Genomic DNA, 17,904 nt, shown 5'->3' on the forward strand with positions numbered 1-17,904 from the left:
ACGATCGTAAGGACTGAAATTCAAAAGCGACCATACGCTGCGATGATTTTAAACTATGATGTTTTTGTTTTTGGGATCATAATCACCAAATGAACGTGAGGAATAATTATAATTAGTTCTTTCAAAGACCGCCCTCAGCAAGTCTCCTTTTCAACTTTTTCGGTTTTTGTTTCCTATAATTTAGTTTTCAATATTTAATTTTCTCGTTATTTTCATTTCATAGATATACAGACGTTCCGCTATTCGCTATTTTCGTTTGTTTACTGTTTCATTTTTTAATAAATGTCGGAAAAAACTATGATGTGTCTCATCGGGTTCATTTATTGCCAAATGAACGTGAGGGTAACATGGCACCTGCTAAAAAACTTTGATAAGAATTATTTCATGCCGCTATCGCTTTCTCAGTTACGAGAATTTGTTTTCTTTTTTTAAATTATATATGCTGTATTCCTAGAGAGGTTGAATGTTCACTTTTAGTGAGACACGTCTCCGTTCTTTGTGTAAATATATGCTTATAGACTGAGGAAGCATTTGATAGCCAATTTGGTTTACCATACTATATATACCATATTTCATGTTTTGCTCGGGGCTGTATCTGTCTTTATTTTGTCTTTGCCCGGGTAATTAAAGTTAAGTTTCAGCTGTTGTTATCCGTTTTATCTAAGTTCACTTTAATTTCAAATTTTCTGTTTTTCATTTTCAATTGCTTTGCTATGTTCTTTTGAGCGCAATATGTTATTAATATCTTTTACCACTAACTTTAAATTTTCGTGTCAGAAATTAAGATTTGACAAATAATTCTGAAAATGCATAAAAGTAATGTTATTCAAATTGTGCTATGACAATAATCATGTATATTTCACCTGCAAAAACTAATGTGATGTGACAATAACAGGGACATAAGTTCCGGCACTTTGAACGAGACATCAGATTGAAAAATATTCCGGCAAGGGTACTCCTGAGCTAAAACCTAAAAACGAGGTTAAAGATGCTGAACTACACTTGTGATTTTGGCAACAACGACAACTGCACTTCTCTCCCTAAAACCATTGTCATCGTAAATTGTGTCATTAATGCTCCACTGATGCTAATATCCATTATTGGCAACGCATTGGTATTGGCCGCCATATTCAGGACTCCTTCGCTTCGTTCACCGTCCAACATTTTATTGTGCAGTCTCGCTGCCTCGGACCTCCTCGTTGGACTTGTCCTACAACCGCTCTTCGTTGCTAATGAACTCAGACCTAAAGGTTCCTTAAGGATTGCTAAAAGTCTGTTGACTTTCTCACTTTGTGGTGTTTCCCTTGGCACTATTATGTCAGTAAGTAGAGATCGGTTTTTAGCACTTCATTATCACATGCGATATGCGAATTTGATGACCCAAAAACGGGCTTTATGTGAATCTGTAGCCATTTGGTTGATTTGCTTTCCCCTATCGTGCCTCTACTTTGGGAGCAATAAAATGATTGTCTACGCCACAATTGTAAGCATCACGCTTTGTATGTTAGCAACGACATTTTGTTACATCAAAATTTACATTATCGTTCGTCGCCACCAGTTTCAGATTCACGTTCAACAGCAGGCTGTACAACTGAGTTTAAATCAAGAACAGAACATGGACATGGCGAGATCAAAGAAAAGCGCTATTAGCACTTTTACCTATTACATTTCTATGGTTCTGTGCTATTCTCCAGTGTTTATTGCAAGTATGGCTACTTTCCCTGAGGAAAGAACAAACGCCTGGGTTTTAACGGATACAGTGTTATTCATGAACTCCTCCATCAATCCATTTTTGTACTGTTGGCGTACCTCTGAGCTTCGAGCGGCAGTTTTAAGACCACTGCGAAAATGTTTGTGCAAACAGACAGATTGATCGTTTGTTTTGGTAAGGTATTCTGGCTACCGTGAAGGGATTCGAGTGCCACGTTTCAAGCAATGACTCTTCGTCAGAGCGAGTCGAGGAACTGTGGGTTGTATGTTGTATTTTTAGTTAGTAGTGGAGTTAGGCTATAGATAGAAGCGTGGTAACGTAAGTTAATTAATTGCATATATCTTTGTCATTTCTTTCAACGTCTCGAAGATGTTGACGAGGCACCTGGTCATTCTTCTTGTGTCGCCCAATGTATAACTTTCTGCATAAAGGGCATTTTATGCAATAGATTACATTAGCGGAGGTGCATGTAAAACGATCAGTGATTTTGATAGATGGTTCAGGGTCCCAACATTTTATGGACGTCGTGAATGAAAGGACAGCAAAGTTTTGCATCGTACTCGTGTGCATTTAAAACTACCAGATTGATCGTCGGATTTAAGTATACTTCTTGTTAGAAAGTTCTCTGTGTTTTTATCGAGTTTGAATGAAATCAGTGGAGGTTGTTAAAAAATTGTACTCCTTTGAGGGTCAATTTGCAGTAACTTGAAGTTCTTCAAAAGGGTACTTTTGGTCGCATAATTCTCTCGTTCGTTTCCTTCAGTGTCGTTTAAAGTGCTGACTGTGGGTCAATTTATTGAGCGTGGTGTTGGCGGTCTGTATCGACAATTAATAGGTTTATAACATAGAGAGCAAAATGACCGAATGCTGATTGGTCAAAACTGAGGGCGTTTTTTCTTAATTTTCTTTTCACCGAGGGCAACATTTCTTCCTGATTGGCTGAGCGCCCATTTAGTTGGTTTCTTCATTTTGCAGTGCCGCGACAACAACGACTTCTTTCAGGTTCTATGGAGTATGACTGATTAAGCCAGATTGTTTGAGCCAAAAATACTTGGAAATCAAGTGCTATTTTTCAAGCGGTGGAAAGCTTCACGGTGCAAATCGCCCTCGTCGATGCGCAGGGCAATTTGGAAAAACTTTGAAAATACGCGTGAAGATTAATCCTTAATTCCACTCGGCCTTTTCCGGTTACTTATTTTTTAACACATTGTGACACTGCCCTAATATGGTCATTTTGAACTCAGTGTATGTCGCCCGCACACAACAGATATCCTGCTTTTATCCATCAAATATTTTTGCTCGCGCGCGAATGGTCTAAACGCCTCACGTGACCGAATATACCCCAGTTAAAACTGGGGAATATCCGATGATATTCCCCAAGTAATATCCCCCAATTTCAAAAACTTCAAGGCGCGTCTTGTTTACAATTAAAATTAATGTCGAGATGGAGGAACGGTTTGCTCTTGTGACAGAAGGAGAGATAAACCTACTGGTCGATAAAAGCAGTATCGGAAAACAACATACGCTCTATACGTTTTTGACGGTAAACTGTTTTTAAACGAAATGTTTAAATACTCAAGCTCGTTGCTACATGAAAAATATTTGAAGGATAATAACCACAATAGCCTCCATTTGGCTTTAAAAATATGCTCAGATATTTCTTCTTGGACATTACCTGTTCCACGACGCTCACAGTTTTCCACGAGCTTCGCTCTCGAAAAACTGTTCGCTTCTCGGGACAGATAATGTCCGCAGACAAATATCTGAGCATATTTTCGCGCCAAATGGAGGCTATTGTTTATATATACGTAGTTTTCGTGCGTCGGGGATCGAGAAAAATTGCAGAGCACTTTCAAAAAGTAACGACCTCGCTAAAACACCAAACTATTAATAACGCTGTTTTGTACTGAAAACGAAGAAGACAACCAAGTTTGCTATTAAGAATTGTAATGGTTAGTACAAAAACGACTGCTTACCTTTCTGTTTATGACCTGGCAAATTAAGCTTACAGTTCAGCAAAAACGTTTGATATATTTTTCGTTAGACTTCTGGGCCGAGTTGTTCAAAGACCGATTAAGCTAATCCTGGGTTAACGTGAACTTTGATGCGAGTATATTTACCAATCCATAAGGATTCGTCCAAAAGATTTTTGTCCCTCAGTTTTACATAAGACTTTTCTTTACCATAAGATTAAAATGAGCCTTTAAAATAATCTTTCATGAGCGAGTTAAAAAAACCTTGGTTAACTTATAATCTTGGATTAGCGTTAATCGGTTTTCGAACAACCCAGCCCTGGATTGTCCCGTATTCTAGGGCTCAGAAATTACAAACACTCCATGTATTTCCTTAGATTAGTTCTTGCAACTGTTAAAATAGATCTCGACTCGTCTTGAAGAGATGGAAAAAACCACCTGAGAAAATCCGAGCTCGCACTGAAGTGTCTCGAGAAATTTTAGCTTTCTGGCAGACAAAAAAGAGACGGAGTACAAAGCAATTATTCTCAAAAGCATCAGAGCCGCTTGAAAAACCGTTTAGTTTCATAAAAGATCTAGAGTTCTTGCAAGCAACAATGCACAAGATGCGTTTGTCAGACCACTGAGGAAAGATCGTGAAATTGAAACACTCACCCGAGAAATCGCTTAAAAGTTTTTCCAGTCTGTTCAGTTCGGCCCAGCTGACACAACAAATCCTACGCAGCTTCAAAATTCCTTTTTGGTTTTAGCTTTTGAGGCAAGAAATTTGTGGAAAATTTTGCCGGAGCGATTGGTGCACTAGACGAGTACTCATTTTTTTAATTTGATGCAAATTGCTCTCGATTTCATTCAAACTTGAACAAAGCTGCCACTTTCATTCATGCCGGTCCGCGCGCGGGAAAATGTTACAAGTTTCTTTTTTGACAAATAAAGATCGCCTCCAGCTTTTTTGCTATTAACCTGTATTTTGTTATCAATGTGTTGAATAATGAAACAATTATCCTGCTCAATCTTGCGGAATATCGCCTGGTTTTAGCCAACTCGGTAAGTATCAGGCGATATTCCGCGCGATTAGACGGCGAGCTCGAGGTTTCTATCGACTGATAGTTGGCGAGGGGCGAAGCCCCGAGCCAAATATCAAAGCAATATAAACCGAGAGCGAGCCGTCTTATTGTTTCAACATACCTCAGTGATCGATCTATGAAGCAAAAAAGTCTTTTTATTTCATAAATTTTGATATATTTGTGCAATGGTGCATGCTAAATCGTGCGATAATCGGTCACGGAGGTATGCTAATTGTACATAGCCTCGTTTGTTTTTCCAAATTGCCCTCGTCGCTGCGCGACTCGGGTTATTTGAGAAAACTTTGAAAATACGCGTAAAAATTAATCCTTAATTCCACTTGACCTTATGCGATTACATAAACATAGCCACGTGTTTGAAGAATTGGCGCATTTCCTCTGATTTGTTGGAAAATAAGAATCTTTCGCTTCATTAGCCTGCGTGACAGGCGCTTGAAAAATATACAGGGCGCGAAAAAGCGAAGAAAAAAGCGTGGAGCCCGAGGGAGGGAGACACGCGAGGGTGAGGCGGGTGAGAAGATGAATATAGTAAATAGTGTGAGTTTGTAGGTTTGTAGTGCACATTGGTGGGGAGACCGTTACCTTTAATTGAAAATTTGACATTCAGGAAAGCAACCGAGGTTTCAGAAATTTTCCACATATATCTTAATTAAGCTGGATGAAAGGAATTTTCCCTTTGTAGGGTGAAGTTGATGTCTTCAATGTAGCGTTCGTTAAGTTCAGGTTTGGTTTCATTGTGCTATTTGAAAAATTGTTTGCTACGTAGCCTCTAGTTAGGATGAGCTCTTGGTCGCTTACAAAGAGATTAGCGAAGCTTGATCCAGTTTTGGTACCCATCGCTCGCCGTTAACTTTATTTTTAGTAGGGCTCGCCAAATGACGAACAATTAAGTGTCAACTCTTGGTGTCAAAACTAGTTCGGCTTATGGAAGGAGTGCATGCTTAAATTTCTGTGCTGGGTTCTTTAACAGTGCCTTATGATTGAGAAAATATTTTAGTGCTTGAGTTCCTTCGTCGTTGGAGATGAAAACATATAACGAGGTGTTATCCCTCGTAAAAATAAATTTGTTCTCACCGGACAAATGGCCGGAAAATATCATGGGCGTCGACGGTAAGCATTTGACAATGGCTGCCATAATTTGCTCTAGTTAACTACATGTATAAATGATCTCGGTGAAGCAGTTGCCAGCAGAAATTAGTCGTTCCCGGTGACATAAATGCATGCAAACCAGTCGCTCGTCTTTTTAACCCGCTAAACATTTTCTCTTGTACAATTATATGGCAGATTATAATTATTTTGTCTTGAAGTGGTTAAGGTCATAATGGAGACTTCCGCTCGGGTGAACACAAGGTCAGTCATTGTGTCAACTCTAAAAGTGCTACGCAAGACTATACTCACCTGGATAACTACAGTTTATCTACTTTTATAACATAGCGCGCGTGCATCCTAATCTAATTCCTATTGGCATCATCATGATGGTACATTTTCCAACATACGCACGGCCGTGCGTCCATCCGATGACGTGTGCAAGTCAGAAGGGGGTAGCATGCGCGCGCTATGTTATTTAAAAACTTTTACAGAGAGACAACACCATAAAAAATGTATATTTATAAGAGCTTAAAACTTAATGAAACGTTTAAAAACCTATATGAGAAACCATTTTCGCTTTTTTTTTTACAGAGAATTTTGTAATTACAGTAGTCTGGAACAAAACCGGTTTTCCAGGAACCATTTACTTTATTTTCACTATGTTATAAAAGAATTGGTTCATGCTTTTAGCAATGCGTATATCGAGTTATGGATGCACTTGGGAAGTTTGGCGAGCACTGAAGAAGCTAGAGTCGCTCTCGGCTACGCCTCGAGCAACTCTTACGCTTCTCTCGTGCTCTCCAAACTTCCCGCGTGCATCAATAACTCGATATACGCACGCTAAGCATGAACCAATTCTTAAGTGATAAATAAGAAAATGGTTTGAACCCAGAAGTCATGTCATAACGGTACGTACATTATGATCATCAGGGTGAGTGAAGTCCTGAGAAGGACTGTTTCGTTTCGACAAAAAGAGTAAAAGTGATTTACAGACGCAAGTGAATTGTGGCACGTCAGTAGATGGTATATATGTTTTTGGTTGATGTTATTGGTTGTTTGTCAGTGGGCCGTGATGTTATTGGCTGTGAAGAAAGAAAAAGTGATTGGTGCGTTTCGATCCGTATTTTGTTAGTCATGATAAGACTGATATGATATATGACTGCTGGGTTCAAACCATTTAGAGCATGGAATTTTATAGCAAAAATAGAGATACAACAATTTCTTTTCTTTAGTTCAATTTCACGTGAACATGTAGACTGAGAAATTTTTTTTTCAGGGAGTTTTTACATATGAATAACCTCGTAACTTCCTTTTCAATTGCAAGATACCTTCTTTCCCTTTTTTTTAATTTGTACATATTATAGTCCTGTAATATCTGCATCTTGAATAAAACGTGTGTAAGCATCTAAAATGTCATAATTTAGTGTCCGTGGTCTCTATGAATGTCCCAACAACCCCGGCAGGATCAGTAAACATAATTATCGTTTTCTATTATTGAAATTTAAACTGACATGCATGTAAAGCCCCGTCTACACGAGCAATTTTTATTTGGCAATTTTTATGTGGCAATTTTTATTTGCCCGTGTAGATGATGGGAAATGACCAAGTTTTATGTGACAACTGCATTTGCTGAAAAGCTGGCGCATAAAAAAATTGTCCGTGTAGACGAGATGCCACATAAAAAGTGACAATTTTTTCAACGTCATCTGTAGAACCCAGTCCCTACAGTCCCTAACATTTGCGCATCCAGCATGGCGCCATCTTGCTTTTTGCCTTTCCATGGTCATCTGCGCTGTGCGAAATTATTACTGACGCAAATTAACAACAAACATTTGTCGAGCTATCTACACGGTCAAATAAAAATTGCCACATACAGTTGCCACATAAAAATTGCTCGTATAGACGGGGCATATTTAGTTGCGAAGCCTTCAACTTCAACTCCATTGTGTTTTTGTAATTTACATAAAAGAGAAATAATATTGTTACTTGCAAATAGTGAGATTGCTAGTCAAGGCAGGTAGCAAGCGAATAAGTTAAAAACGAAAATACCAAAAAATGTTCGTTTGATTTTCTGTTATGTTGTGATCCTTTGTTAATATGCTAATTTGTAGAGACTGTAAAGTCTAGAAATCAAATCTTCGCATTAATTTATCCACTTTTCCTTGAGACTGGTGTCACGATGACGCCGAAACGTCGGCTATTAACTTTAATTTTCGTTTGCTTATGTTTCAAGAAATCATTATTGATCAAATGTTATTATTATTATTATTATTATTATTATTATTATTATTATTATTATTATTATTATTATTATTATTATTATTACGGTATTACAATGTCATGGATTCGCGCCAAAGTCTCATTTGCCCTCCTGAGATCTGCGCTGCTATGCTTAAGAGGCTCACATTGTACACGAAGAGCACTGCTGAAGATTGCAGATATAGACTTTGAAATCGATAAAAACCTGGCTAGATTTTAGATTTTAGGATGAGAACGAATTTCTCAGTTTTTTTTTATCTTTTCTTTTCTTAATTTTCGCAATTTTAGCTGGACCGTATTTTAACTTCCAAATATATTTTTAGTGATGATGCATGAATTGTAAATAGGTTTTTAATAGTTCTTTTTTGTACTTTTAACTTGTAAATATCGATTTTGCTCGGAATATTTCAATAAAGTTTATTATTGTTATTTAAAAAAATTATTATTATTATTATTTTGTATCAGGGCTCCATTTAAACTAGCCTTGCAAAACTGGACACCCTGTATAAATATTGATTTAAATAAAGAAAATAAAAGTAGGAACTTGATATTTGTCTTCAAGTTTGTGTTGTATCTTCCTTTTAACCATCATTAGGACTGAAGCAAAACGAATATTTTCTGTTAAGACTGGGAGAAATGTCAAACTCACGCCTAATAAGGTGAAATATTGACGTGCTTTGTTTTGAAACAAAAAAAGGCTAAATCTCAGTTGGGTGGCCATACTACCTTATCAGTTCCGTTGATAAAACCAAGAACTCGCTTCCACTCCTCACCGACGCAGCACCACAGTTTCTTTAGAAACTAAAGCCCTTATCAAGGAAAGGTTTTGAAGATGTTTAACTACACTGCCATTATACAAAACGAATAAAAAACTGATTACAAAAACAACAAGGACAACAATCTTCAGTCTGAATCCATAGGCACTGTAAACTGGGTCCTTAACGCACCGCTGATGCTGACATCCATAATTGGCAACGCTTTAGTATTGGCCGCCATATTGAGAACGCCTTCGCTTCGTTCAGCATCCAACGTTTTCTTGTGCAGTCTCGCTCTCTCAGATCTTCTTGTTGGACGTATTGTACATCCAGTCTACATTGCAACCGGATTCAATTTTGTTCCGGCTGATAGTCCTCTGATGTTCACTTACCACGTAACAACCTTGTTTGTTTGTGTCGTTTCTCTCGGTACAATGACTGCGATAAGCGTGCATCGGTTCTTAGCTCTTCACTATCACATGCGATATCCAAATTTAATGACTACCAAACGCGTTGAATATGCATCAGCAGGCATATGGTTCTTAAGCCTCATTTTACCGTGCGTTCGAGTGTTGGACAAAAAATCTTACTTTCTTACCATAGCTGTTGGTATCTTCATTTGCTTCTTGATTTCGTCACTTTCCTACATCCGAATTTATCGAATTGTTCCTCAGCATCAGTTACAGATTCACGTTCAACAACAGGCTGAGCAAAGTTCAAATGCTGAACATAATCACTTTTATATATAAACACTTTTATATATTTTATTTTCATGAATCTGTGTTAATTCTCCGATGTTTTTTTTTTTTTTCATGTTAGTCCATGCAAATTTCCCTTCGAGGCGTTTACAGTTAAAAGTATGGTGGAACTTGGTAAATACTGTTACCTTTATGAACTCATCTATCAATCCACTGTTGTACTGCTGGCGTACTGGAGTGTGAACGGATGTTGTTTCACTTGGCTGATAACACTAAGTTGCCTAGGAAACGCCGAAACTTCAAAGGGCCGAAGTACGGTCTGCCTCAAGAACATGGCAAGCCAATTACTTGATTGTCAATCTTTCCTCGCCCAAAATATGCTGATGGCGGGATTTGGCGGCAAGCGCTTGAGCGTTTGGGAGATTTTTTTTCACAGTACGTAGCCCGAACATGGCGTTCTTTAAAACTATAAATTCCCAGCAGGATGAGATGACTCAGTTGACTACAATTTTATGTAAGTATTTTTTTAAATTTTCATAACTCGAAAACGTAGCATGCGCCCAGCTATGAAGACAGCAATAACAAGTGTGGCCTTCTCAGGGAAGCGTGTCAACCAAAATAGGCACGATATCGACAGACGATGGTTTACTGGTGTGCTTTTAATGGTGAAAACTAAAATGGAAAAAAAACAATACTAATGTGATGAATAAACCTAAAGACTACATGAAAAACGAACTCCGAAATACAATAAAGGTGATAAAACGGAAAACTCACGTCAGATATCCCAGTGGGACTCCAAAAAGGGACGATTTCTGACACTCCGATCGAAACTCCGACACTGAAATATGGAAAACTAAACGAGCACGAGGTGATTGTCCGAGTGGGCCCTGGGGATACTATGGAAACCGGAAATAGCCTACACTAGTCCCAGAGCCCCGTAACTAGTAACTAAACGTTCTATTAGGGTTTATCACAACAAGATTGTGAACAAATCCACTGACAGTTGAAAGTGCAACGCCACCTTTTCGTTTGATCGGTGGTGATACGTTTTGGATTCCTTTCACCGACAGAAAAACAACTTTTTGCTTGCAGCAAACGCGGCTTTATTCCTTTCAACCTCTCCGCTCGGATGCTGTCGATAAGACGCAAGTGCACTTGAAGTGCCTGGTGTGGACCTCTTGTTTTGGAAAAAACCTAAGTGCACTTCAAGTGCACCTGACCTTCAAAAGCACTCAAGTGCACTTGAGTGAACCCACCTAATACCCGACCCAATACTTGGAAAATATTGAACCGGCAATAGAGCGATCTGATTGGTTCATTTTAGTTATTGGCCCTCTGACTGCCTGAGTCGTGTAATAAAACTTATATTGTTGTTATGTAAGGAATCATGAAAAAGTCATATACTAATGTGCTGTACTATTTGCAATACGAACATGATTGGGAGGTGTCCATTGCTGTCCTCGTAATTCAGTGAACTTTACTCTTTCTATCTTCTTAAACTTTATACAGAAATAAATTCCTGTAGATTTTATAGTTCTCCGCCTTCCAAGTTTTAAAAATCTCGCCATATTTTATTCAGTTTTGGGTATGAATTTATCGTTTTGCTAATCCCTCAGTGATAAACATTGAAATTTTAATACAAAAATTGCAATGATGGTTGAATTTCACCTGCCTTTAAATTAGTCAAGAGGCTGTTTCAGCTGGTCTGATGACCAATCGTTGTCCAAGAGACTAGAAGTATTATATATTAGCATGCACAGAAACAACGTTTTGCACATAATGAACGCTTTTATCCATTTGAATGAAGGATAATTCGTCCAAGTTTAAATAAATAATCCATCCAGGAACTCACACTCAAACATAAATTAAGTTTACTTTATAAAAGATACCAAACGGTATCAGACACGGTAATGCCAATTAGGTTCGGTACAAACTTTAGAGTTGCATTGCTTTAATAAGAGAGAGGTTTTGAAGGTGTTGAACTACACTTCCCTTGTACAAAACGAATCACAAACTGATTATAAGAGCAACAAGGACAACAATTTTCAGCATGAATCCATAGTCATCATAAACTGTGTCCTTAACGCACCACTGATGCTGACATCCATAATTGGCAACGCTTTAGTATTGGCCGCCATATTGAGAACGCCCTCGCTTCGATCAGCATCCAACGTTTTCTTGTGCAGTCTCGCTCTCTCGGATCTCCTTGTTGGACTTATTGTACAACCAGTCTACATTGTAGCCTCATTCCAGTTTGTTCCCGATAGTCCTCTGATGTTCACTTACCACGTAACAACCTCGTTTGTTTGTGGCGTTTCTCTCGGTACAATGACTGCAATAAGCGTGGATCGGTTCTTAGCTCTTCACTATCACATGCAATATCCGAATTTAATCACTACCAAACGCGCAGAATATGCATCAGCAGCTATATGGTTTATAAGCATCGTTTTAACTTGCGTTCGAGTGTTGGACAAAAAATCTTACTTTCTTACTATAGCTGTTGGTATCGTCATTTGCTTGTTGGTTTCTTCACTTTCCTACATCCGAATTTATCGAATTGTTCGTCGGCATCAGTTACAGATTAACGTTCAACAACAGGCAGTCCAAATTTCAAATGCTGAACATAATCTGAATTCAGTGCAAAAGACAAAAGGCGCCATAAACGCTTTTATATATTTTATTTTCATGATTCTGTGTTATTCTCCGATGTTTATTTTCACGTTAGTCTATGCAAATTTCCCTTCGATGCGTTTGTTGAAAGTATGGTGGATCTTGGTGAATGCTGTAACCTTCATGAACTCTACTATCAATCCACTTTTGTACTGCAGGCGTAGTTACGAGCTTCGGACGGCAATTTTAAAACTTCTGCGAAATATATTTGTGAAGCAAAGAGTAGAAAACTGACAAACGTTTATTTCAAATACTGGAAAAAGAAGAAGAAGAAGGAGAAGGAGAAGAAAAAGAGGAAGAACAAGAATAACAAGAAAAAGAAGACGAAAAACAGCAAGAAGAAGAAGATGACCGAGTAAAGCTGTTGTGCGGTTTTAGGATTCAGACAGATTATTATTTCGTTCAGTACAGACCCGATATTGTTGTACTGGAAAACAACAAGAGCACACATTGTTATTCATGTGGCATCTCCCTTTGTTACGAGGGTGACACCTCTTGGCCCTTTCCCTATTCGCACACAGGCGATTTTTAATAAAGGAAAAAAATAAATTACGTTCCCACTTAACTACAATGCTTTGGATAAAGTTTGAAAATGTATCCCGTTATTACCTATGCAAATAAGTCAGGTTTTGGTGCTGCAAATTATTTTCTAAAAATGCCGGCCATAGAAAGCTGTTTTGTATCTTGATTAATATTTTGCGAGAAGTATATGCGGATTAGAAAAAATAAACCTTGCCAGTTTTAAATGGCTGTTTAAAAACAGTCCATAAACAGTAGCCGAGAATTTCAGTTCCCCTCTGCTCATCTCTTTCTTCTTACACCTAATCAATAAAACAAATGCCTGCAAGCTGACATTTGATAAGAACTGACAGAAGTAAAATTTTAGACCTCAGCCAAGGTAAAAAGCAGTTGTTAAAAGTCCAAAAAATTATGATTTGAGTTTACGTCGAACATTCTATTGAGAGGAAAATTTATGTCGACGGATTTTTTTTTCTTTCGTCTTTTTTTTTTGGGGGGGGGGGGGGTGGGGGCATTTCGCATGACCGTTGAGAAAGCAGTTATCAGATGTCAATCAAAACAACAGCTAATTAAGTCTGATAACTTGTCAGCCACTTGCAGTCTGGGTCAACCTTTAGAACCATCGTTGTTTTTGAATTTGTTATGAATTCAACCCTCAGTTTTCTACTGTCTTTGTCAAGTGTAATTTTGAAGCTTAGTTTGGTTTAAATTCACCGGTGGTATTGACCGATGTTTACATATTCAAAACACTGCATAAGCAATTAGTCCTTTTAACTATCTTTGGGACGGAAACAAAAAAGCGTCTACTCAGTTCAAAGCGTTCACCCGCGCAGAATGCGAATATTCAATTTATGTCTCCTCTCTGCGGTTGCAAGCAACATTTAAAGAAATCAATTTTGATTGCCAACAGCCAAGCTTGTTTGCTAGAGCGCTTTTAGTAAAGCCATAAAACATAACACAAACTCATTTTGTTTTGTAATTGAAAAGTACAAAACTTAAACTAATATCTGACAAGCGGTGAGGTAACAATAAGGTATTAAAAGCTCTAGCAAAGGTGAGGGCCAGAAAAAAGGCAAACTACACAATTAAATACAATAATAACACGGGCGGAAGACGGGGACGGGAGTGGGTTGATTGCTTGATTTTCTTGAAATCTGAAGTTTAAGGCTTGCAGACTGAAAGGGCGAACTAATGGATACGCCCTCTTATAAAGGGTCTTTGCCTAACTATGAAAGCGAGGCTAAGTATTTTTACTGTGAGTGAACATTTGGCCAAAAACCTCGTGATGTTGCGAAAAGGTTATTGTCCTGAGAGTCTCGTGATAATCATACGATGGTGATCTGTTTTAGTAAAGATCCAAGGTTCAAACGAGGAACCTAAGCCATTGTCTCACAACCAACTCACCCCTGTCCCCTGTGATAAACCTAATAGAGAAGGCACCCGGGAGGGAGACATAAAAGCTTTTATTTGGTCGAAATAAAATCCATTTATGTCTCCTCCCTGCGGTTGCAAGCAACATTTAAAGAGATCAATTTTGATTGCCAACAGCCAAGCTTGTTTGCTATAGCGCTTTTAGTAAAACCTTAAAACATAACACAAACTCACTTTGTTTTGGGATAAAAAAATAACTAATATCTGACTAGCGGTGAGGGCAAGAAAAAAGGCCACAGGGCGCTGTTTCAGCGGCCCGCCTCACCCGAAGGCTGTTGGCAGGAACTGACCTTTGGCTAATGAAAACATAACGCCTGCATAAGTTTTCAACTACAAGAATCGGCCAACTAGTCTTAATGCTAGGAGTTCGAATATAGCGAAGAAAAGCAGTTGACTTCCAGCGGCCTAGAAGGCGGATTTGAGAGTCGGAAAACCCTTTGGCTGATGCCCAGCTAGCAGCACCGCTGCCAAAACTACGGGCCTTGTACAAAGAAGTATCTAGGTTGCAAAATTTAAGAGCGGCATTAAGTCTCTCTACAAAAAACGTGCGGCTGATGGGTGTCTCATCTGGCCAACAAAACAAAGGACCGCGGACTGGACCCCTCATAGATATAAAGTTTAATATAAGCTGTACTGGACAGCAAGTCGTTTCTGGATAGATATAAATTACGAAGGGTGGCCCGGAGTTCTTATGTTTATAGTTACAAATAGTTAACTGAAGGGCCCTAGTAATTCCTCGATCATCAACGAGGCGATCTAACTGAGTAATATCTATGAGATTAGTGGCATCGCTACGAGAAGCTGTGATCTCGCCAATGCGAAGAAAGGCGAAAAATGCTATGGCACACATTGCAGACATAAGTAAAATCTGATAGCGTGATGAAATAGTGTGATTAAAAGCGCTGATCGATTGACGCAGCAGTGGTAGAGTGATAGGTAATCGCACGTCATTAACTGGAGCTAATTCCCTATAGCCCTTCAGGACTTGCACGATCAGAGGCGAATCCGTAGGATCGGCTAATTCTGCGAATTTATGGACATAACTGATAGCAGAAATATAGGTAGTTACGGATGACGAAACATACGTAAGGGAGTATAAATGAGAGATAAAAAGAGCCAGAATAGCTGGCTGGATTGGTAGCGTGACAGGCATAACCCATATATTAAACGCACCAATCAGTAATTAACTTCCATGGTCGCTTGTAAACTGAAGCTGACCCCTTACTAATGCTAGCTTCTAATAGTGTTTTAGTTATAGATGCCAGTTCTCTGGTAAGAGATGATGAGACACAGGTGTTGGTTCTAATGTCATGTCCGTGGCGATGGACTTGAATTTGGTCACCAGTAATATCTTGGACGACCGCTGCCACTGACCCCTGTACAGCAGCAGTAGGATCGAAGGCTGTATCTTCGGTGGAAAGTAAGCCAGCAGACCTCAGGGCGGCTGAAATGGCGGATGTTAATTCGGGTAGCAAGTTAGCCGTCGCCGAGTTAGTGGCTGTGGAAGAAGTGGACCGCGGCGCGGGCGCGGGCACAGCTGATATGGTCGGGATGACTGGTTGACGTGCTAGTGCGCTTGGATGAGTGCCAGTGGTGCGGTTTATGGCTGGAACTTGTGCCTTTGAATGAGAATGGCCAGGAGATTTGGAGACTCCAGCTTTTGGTTTTTTACCCGCAATGGATGGCGTGGCTGTAGCTGGACTGCAGCGCTTTCCTCGGGTCATCATAGTGTATTTACCTAAACATGCGCGATTAATTCTAGTTGAGAAAGAGCAAAGGTGTAAAAAGGGGAATGGGGGGGGGGGGGGGAGTGTAAGGGGGCGGTCATATCCACAGAACATTTATGCTCAGGAAATAAATAAATGACAAACTAGTAAGTTAAGGAACCTGTTTAGTTAAGGAATGAAATCGGGGGGGGGGGGGGGGGTGGGGGTGGGGGTGGTGTAAGGGGGCGGTCATATCCACAGAACATTTATGCTCAGGAAATAAATAAATGACAAACTAGTAAGTTAAGGAACCGGTTTAGTTAAGGAACAAATCGGCAACATGTTTGGCAAACCCAAAAATTGAGATGCCGCGAGGAACATGCAAAGTATGCCGGATATGGTGTCAAAACCAGTCCGTAAATAACATAAAACAGATATCAATAGCTATCAATCGGAGCAATCGTAAATGTCTGGTGGATAATGACACGTTTGAAGCTGTCAGACCTCTTCACGACCCTCATCGCCCGAAATTTGTTTCAAGGCAAACAAAATTGCGCCACGATAGCTCCGATAGAGGGTATAATTGCCTTGATCATTGAGATGTACTCCATCGCGGCATAATACAGGAATGTTGGGATTACGTAGCCCCTTGTGATACCAGAAGTCCGCATAAACAAGTGGTTCAAGAACCACTAGTAGATACTGATTTAAAACATCAACTTTAACATTGTAGTCAGGGATATGAGTGGGCGTTTTGGATCTGTGAATGACTTGGCAAACCACTACAAAGGCGGCGCCGCAATGATCGTGCAGAAAAGATACTAAGTGTTCAATATCCGAGCCAACTGACTCAGGGCGCCGCCCCACAGAACACAGATCGTTGGATCCCAGCTCCAAGAGGATAATTTCAGGCGGCAAAGCTTTAACTTTAGCGCTGTCAAATTGTAGTGTGACTGTGTCTTAGGAACTGTTCTGCCACCAATACCGAGAAAAGAAAGATCTACTGACGATAGGTCAAAGTCCAGTTCGCCGCCCGAGTCTTCAAATCCCGACCCTATTTCAGACCTAAACATACCATTTTCCACACCCGTTTTCAGACCTGGCTTCTAAAATTCATACCCGTTTTCAGACCTAAACTAAGCAATAATTATGCATCAGTGCCGAACGGAAGTTGACGCAAGGATTAAAAGTAAGCTGGAATGACATAGTTTATCTACACTCTGTTTATTTTATAAGAACCTTTTTTATAAGAACGTTGAGGCTGAGATTAACCAAAATTTTAAGAACGTATTAAGAACATTCCTCAGGCTGAGACTCGATTAAGAACGTTTTTATTTTGCTAATCTGTATATAAAATCAAGGTAACAAATGTAAATTAACCAAAATACGGGAATGTTATGTGTATGGTGACCGTGACACACCTCGGTTTGTCATATATAATCAGCAGTTCTTGATACCATGTCTCAGCAGGCAATGCTTGATTTACTGAAATACATGTAGTGTATACCATGTAATTTAAGAACATCTTAAGAACGTTTTCAACCTCAAATCGCAAAAAAATATAAGAACGTTCAGCCTCAGCTCCAAAATTAGACGTTCTTATAAAAAGAACAGAGTGTATTTCTTTTTCTCGCTATCAGTTAGTCGTTCTAGTTACGTACTGAGAAGAAAAATATGTTTGTAAGCTTTCGTAAATGTTCCCGGCCCCAAAAACCCGACCCGATTCCAGACCGTAATTGTCAAAATCTATACCCGTTTTCAGACCAAAACGGCTCAAAAACCACATACCTATATACCTTATATAGGGGAGTACCCCCTCCCCCCGGGGCTTTGATGACGAAAAACATTAAGACGACGGACAAATGAGTGCCCCAAAATAAGGACTTTGTGTGTACAATTCATGGTAGCAAATTCAAAATATGAAAAAGCATAAAAAGAATAAAGACTAAAAGGGGGTATACTTAACGTTGATGGCTTGATTGCTTGATTTTCTTGAAATCTGAAGTTTAAG

At 39.2% G+C, this 17,904-nt stretch overlaps 1 protein-coding gene and 1 pseudogene across 1 annotated transcript; one reads left to right on the forward strand and one right to left on the reverse strand.

Moving 5' to 3' along the window:
• Positions 1-806: 806 nt before the first annotated feature.
• Positions 807-3,058, forward strand: LOC146484759 (melanocortin receptor 4-like). Its single transcript, XM_085104208.1, has one exon. It carries the CDS (start codon positions 989-991, stop codon positions 1,871-1,873), a length of 885 nt encoding a protein of 294 aa, XP_084960334.1. The 5' UTR covers positions 807-988; the 3' UTR covers positions 1,874-3,058.
• Positions 3,059-14,395: 11,337 nt separating this feature from the next.
• Positions 14,396-15,629, reverse strand: LOC146484760 (uncharacterized; annotated as a pseudogene).
• Positions 15,630-17,904: the final 2,275 nt, after the last annotated feature.

This window comes from Pavona decussata, unplaced genomic scaffold (genome assembly GCF_977016875.1).
Source record: "Pavona decussata unplaced genomic scaffold, jaPavDecu1.1 SCAFFOLD_29, whole genome shotgun sequence".
In the NCBI taxonomy this organism is placed as follows: Eukaryota; Metazoa; Cnidaria; class Anthozoa; order Scleractinia; family Agariciidae; genus Pavona; species Pavona decussata.

Excerpts from the sequence above, each read along its gene's own strand:
- LOC146484759 (XM_085104208.1), top strand. The coding sequence starts at position 989 with ATGCTGAACTACACTTGTGATTTTGGCAACAACGACAACTGCACTTCT.